This window comes from Trichechus manatus, unplaced genomic scaffold (genome assembly GCF_000243295.1).
Source record: "Trichechus manatus latirostris isolate Lorelei unplaced genomic scaffold, TriManLat1.0 scaffold00077, whole genome shotgun sequence".
In the NCBI taxonomy this organism is placed as follows: Eukaryota; Metazoa; Chordata; class Mammalia; order Sirenia; family Trichechidae; genus Trichechus; species Trichechus manatus.
In genome coordinates this window covers 1,897,246-1,902,294 of record NW_004444013.1, presented here as the reverse complement: position 1 = coordinate 1,902,294, position 5,049 = coordinate 1,897,246, and the positions used below count along the sequence as shown (strand labels likewise).

At 57.2% G+C, this 5,049-nt stretch overlaps 1 protein-coding gene across 1 annotated transcript in view; it reads right to left on the bottom strand.

Moving 5' to 3' along the window:
* Nucleotides 1-874: 874 nt before the first annotated feature.
* ELN (elastin) overlaps nt 875-5,049 on the bottom strand; it is a 34,718-nt gene continuing 30,543 nt past the window's right edge. The window contains exons 34-35 of the mRNA XM_023735265.1: nt 2,783-2,822; nt 875-956 (exon numbers count right to left, since the gene is read on the bottom strand). Of these exons, the coding sequence (XP_023591033.1) occupies nt 875-956; nt 2,783-2,822 (122 nt within the window). The remainder of the gene's footprint in view (nt 957-2,782; nt 2,823-5,049) is intronic.

Here is a 5,049-nt window from a genome sequence, read left to right as displayed (position 1 = left end):
ACTTTATCAAACATGATGTCCTTTTCTAGCAGTTGGTCTTTCCTGATGACGTGTCCAAAGTAAGCGGGTTGAAATCTTGCCAAGTATATTTAAAGCCATGAACTGTGTGAAACTGAGGCAGTGAGGTCCTGGGGCTGAATGCTGGGGCTTGCCAGCTGTTTGAGGCCGGGGAGATGAGGAGGAACCAGCAAGGGATATTTTTGTAAAATGAAAACAAACAAACAAACCAGTTGCCGTTGAGTCGATTCCACGTGTGTCAGAGTAGAACTGTACTCTATAAGGTTTTCAATGGCTGTGATCTTTTAAAAGTAGATTGCCAGGTCTTTCTTCTGAGGTGCCTCTGGGGGGCTCGAACTGTTAACCTTTGGGTTAGTAGCTGAGTGTTTAACTGTTTGTGCCACCCAGGGACTCCTGTTCAATGAATTAGTGAATGAATTAGCAAATGAATGAATGAAACTCCTCTGGGTAGGCTGTGTGGATCCTCAATGGACCATCAGCAGCCGCCTTGTGGGTCTCCCTGAGCCTCCCTCCACGTGCATACTTCCTCAGTTCTCCCCACTCTCAAGGCGCTGTGGCTCTGCTGCCCTCAGGGCCTTTGCCCCTGCTCCTCCCAGTTCTATTCTTTGTCTGGTAAATTGCCTTTTGCCCTTCACTGCCCTCTGGAAAGCTCTCCCTGATCATCCCCTCCCCCACCCCCTTTCTCTTGCCATCTCCAGCTCCTGGCACTGCGAGGGGCCTTGTGCATAACTTGAAGATGGATGTCACAGTCTGCACGTGCGAGCTCCACCCACACTCCCAGCTGCAGCCACCCCTGGACACCCTTCTGGCTGAGAGGGCCTGCGTGCTATCGACAGGGTCTGCTCTCAGGGTGGGCTCAGGCTGAGGCCAGGAGGCCCTGGCAGCCGGCTGCTCGGTGGTTGGGGAGGGAATTCCAGGACCGGTACTCAGCGAGTGGTCTAGAAGGGCAGGTGGGCTCCAGGTGAGCACAGCCAGGAGCGGGGATGGGCTTTCTTGCCTGGACCTGAGGGTGGTACTGAGTCTCCTAGGGCAGCCTGTGGGTGTCTTTGTTGTTCTGTAAAAGGTGAAGCAGTTCCTTACAGGAGGTCATGGTTGAGGGACTGTTTCAGAGGGAAGTAGGCGGACCCTCTGTGCATTGTCCTCTGAGTTTTCTTGGTGATCTCTCTTGCTCCCAGACGTCAGGCCATTCTTCCTCTCTCTACCTGGCTGTTCACCAGGCCAAGGGTCTGGTTTCTGGACTGGAGGTCCGGTTCATGTCCTCTGCCTCCTGCTGTGCCCTCAATGATTGCAGGCTGTGCTCAAGGACCTGGGGCCTAAGGGGTAGGTGTGATTGGGTGGGTGAGGCCACCTCCACAGAGGGAACCCACTCAGGACCCTGATCCCGGGCGAGTATGTGTGGGGCTGACGGGGCACCTACTTCCTCTGAAAAGGGCCTTTCATTGTTAAAGGACCAATATGCCAAAGCCAGCCTTCAAATATACCCGTGTCATGGTGGGGCGGGGGGGTCCCCAGGTTCCCCTGGGCACAGCCCTGTTCCCCACCTGGTGGGGAGTTGGAGGCAGATGGAAGGGCATAAAAGAGACCAGGACACAGTTTCCTTTAAAAGGTTTTCATTTATTAGTCTTTTATGAAGCAGTTATTCTCTTTTCTTATTAAAAAAATGTGTGTTTCGTTCAGAGTTATACCAAAGTGATTAAAATGAGCTTTCTACTGGGGATACAGCTCCCCAGATCAGAGAAAAAAATTTCCTCCCAATTAACGACAAAAATAAAGCCCAACGAGAACATCAACAATAAAAAACAATCCCCAAATATCCAGGACAAAAAATAAAATATTTATTGATCTATCACAGCGAGACACAAAGAGATGGGCGGGCAGGAGGGATGCTCTGAAATACAGTGGCTCAGGGGCACCAGGGATACAGTACTGCGTGTGGGGAGACCAAGGTTGGGGAGGGATTCCGGCCATCCCAGCCGGCACAGCCCTCACACCCTCGACTCGCACAGCCCCTTTACAGGGGCTGTGTGGTGGGGGCGGAGGCAGGGCCAAGACAGGTTAACCAGGTTGATGGCGGGGCACCCAGCCAGCTAGTGTTGCCAGGCGGTAAACTGGGGACAAGGATGGACAGATGGACAGATGGGCAGATGGATTCCACAAGAGCAAGGGGGCTATTCCCAATGGGGGTCTTCGGACAGGAAGACACTCCAGATGTGGGGAACAGCAATTGGTGGGGGAGAGGGGGGCCAAGGGGGCAGGGGATGGTGTGACCGAATCCAGCTTGAGGCTTAAGGTGCTTGGGTACCAACTGGACCACAGCCAGGGGTGGGTCCTGGCGGGCAGGGGGACATGGGACTGCCCAGGAAGTGTCTGCACCATCTTCAGAGGAGCCCCGGGGAAGGGGTTCCCGAGGGGCCGCCCCTCCCTCCTCCCTCCGCCCAGGAAGATGAGAGCACCAGCATGTAGCACCAAGTTCCCCAGAGATAGCGAGTGTGGAGGGGGAGCTCCTGGGTGGGAATGGGGTGGGGCAGGGGGCCGAGCCCACCCACCTCTTGCCTCTGAAGTGGGAGACCTCCTGGGGGCCTCCTGGCCGCCACTCTCCTGGTTCCTTGCCCTGTGGATTTCCAAGCGGCCCGGCCTGCCCCGTCCCCTCCCAGAGCAGGGGTTAGGAGGGGCGTGGGGAGGGGTCACAAAGGGTTTACATTCTCCACCAAGCAGTAGCACCAACGTTGATGAGGTCGTGAGTCAGGGGTCCTGGGAAGCTCACTTTCTCTTCCGGCCACAGGATTTCCCCAGGCAGGCCCCACCTGGGGAGGGGGGTGCACATGAGAGTCAGTGGGGCCCCTCTGTTGCTGCTGAAGCCCCTGCCCACGCTGACCAACTCCAAGCTGTTCTCTCACACACATCATCATCACAGCCACGAGAAGCCAGGCCATGACCCCAGGCCAAACTGACCCGCTCCATCTCATAAACTCCCACCGGACACTTGAAGTGGGTGGGGTGGGGGTGGAAGCAGGGCAGGATCTATGTAGTCCAGGATAGTGATGAGGAAACTGAGGCACAGAGAGGGACAAAGAACAGGTCTGAGGCCATGGGGTCAGGTTGGAGAAGGACTAGGCCCTCTGGACTCAGTCCAGTGCTCCGTCTCTGAACTAAGACCCTTCCCCAGGGTTACTTCTGGGAGGGGACTTGCCGACCTCAGGGGGAGGTGGCCTCCCTAGGAAGTGGGGAGTTACTTCTGGGAGGGGACTTGCCGACCTCAGGGGGAGGTGGCCTCCCTAGGAAGTGGGGAGTTACTTCTGGGAGGGGACTTGCCGACCTCAGGGGGAGGTGGCCTCCCTAGGAAGTGGGGAGGACCCATAAATACGAGAGGGCATCCGATGAGGAAACTGAGGCCCAGAGAGAAGGAGAGCCTTACTCATCCGTATAGTTAGTCAGTGGCTGAGCTGGAACTTTGGTCCAGACTCTTGCCCCTCTAGGACAGGGGCTGATTAAAAACCTGCTGCTGCCTAGTCGATTCTGACCCACAGCGACCCCACAGGACAGAGTAGAACTGCCCCATAGGGTTTCCAAGGAGCAGCTGGTGGATTCGAACTGCCAACCTTTTGGTCAGCAGCCAAGCTCTTAACCACTTTGCCACCAGGGTTCCAGGGTCTGATTAGTAAACCTCATTTCGTTCAATCAGCCTGTAGCAGGAAAGGCACCATTGTCTGGTAGCCCAGTCTGGTGTAGTTCCTACTTCTGCGTAGACAGACATAGCTTGTTACCGCCATCTGGTGGCAGTGAGCTGATGAGCAGGGCAGGGACAAGTAGGGGCAGAAACCATCATCCACTTCAAGCCCATCCAGGTGCTTGTGAAAGCACTGTGATAGGGCCAGGAGCACCTGCAGTTGGGAGTGGGCCCCTGGTAAGGGTGAGTCTGGCCTTGCCTCCGCCCCTTCCTCTGACCTCGCTGCGTCATCTGTGCAGAGGGAGGCAGGGCGGGCGGAGAGGAGTCCATAATTGCAAGTAACCTTGGGGTGGAGCTATGGCTTCTTTGGGGCTCTTCTGGGCATGGGTGGGAGGGACTTGGGGGTGGTGATCAGAACCTGCCCACACACACCCCAGTGGCATATCTGTACCTTTGAGCAAGGGGGTGGCTCAGGGTCAGGTGGGGCACCTGTGGCCCTCTGCCCACCCCCTCGAATTTCCTTGACTCTGAGGCTCCGTGCTCTCATCTATCCTCTTTCGTTCCCTAGCCCTCAGGGTTCTTACCCTCTCCTTGTCCCTACTCTTACCATGGTCAGTCTTGGCGGGGAGGTGGGTCTGTGGGCAGCAGGCTATTTGACTTGGGGAGGGGCTGTCAGGCCTCGCCTGGGGTGAGGCTGGAGGGGCGTGGGCCCCACTCCCGGCTCTGAATAACCGGCTCTGCATAACTGTGCTGGAGGTTGAAGACAGGTGGGTAGGTGGTGCTCCGACCACCCCACTCCTTCTTAGGTCCAGTCCAAATGTGCCACACCCTCTACGGGCCCTGGCTGGCGGACGCGTCCCTCTGCTGCCCTGTTCTTGTCTTGCCCGCCCTCCCTGACCTATTCCGGGGCTGAGGCTCTACTCGCCTCGGTATCCCAGGGCTCCGAGGGCCCTCCATAGGGTTTGGGAGGTTTTCCTGTAGAGGGAAGGTGGGGAATAAGGGAGGGGCCAGGCTTTCTTGCCTCTCCCAGTACCCCCACCATGCACCCAGCTTAGTCCTATCCCAGGGGATCTAAAGGCCTCCTTGCCCCCACACCCTGGTCAGAGGGGTTTTCTCCCATGAGCTGTGCCGATCGCATCCAGCCTCTGGAGGTCTGAGCAGCTCAGCAGCACCTCAGCCTCAGCCTCCCCCATCGTGGTCAGACGCCAGACAAGCTCCCCAGCCTCAGCCTCACAACCTCCCCCTCACACGCCCTAGGCCTCAGTCGCACAACTACGCCTCTCAAACGCCCTAGGCCTCAGCCTCACAACCTCCCCTCTCACACACCCTAGGCCTCAGCCTCACAACCTCCCCTCTCACACACC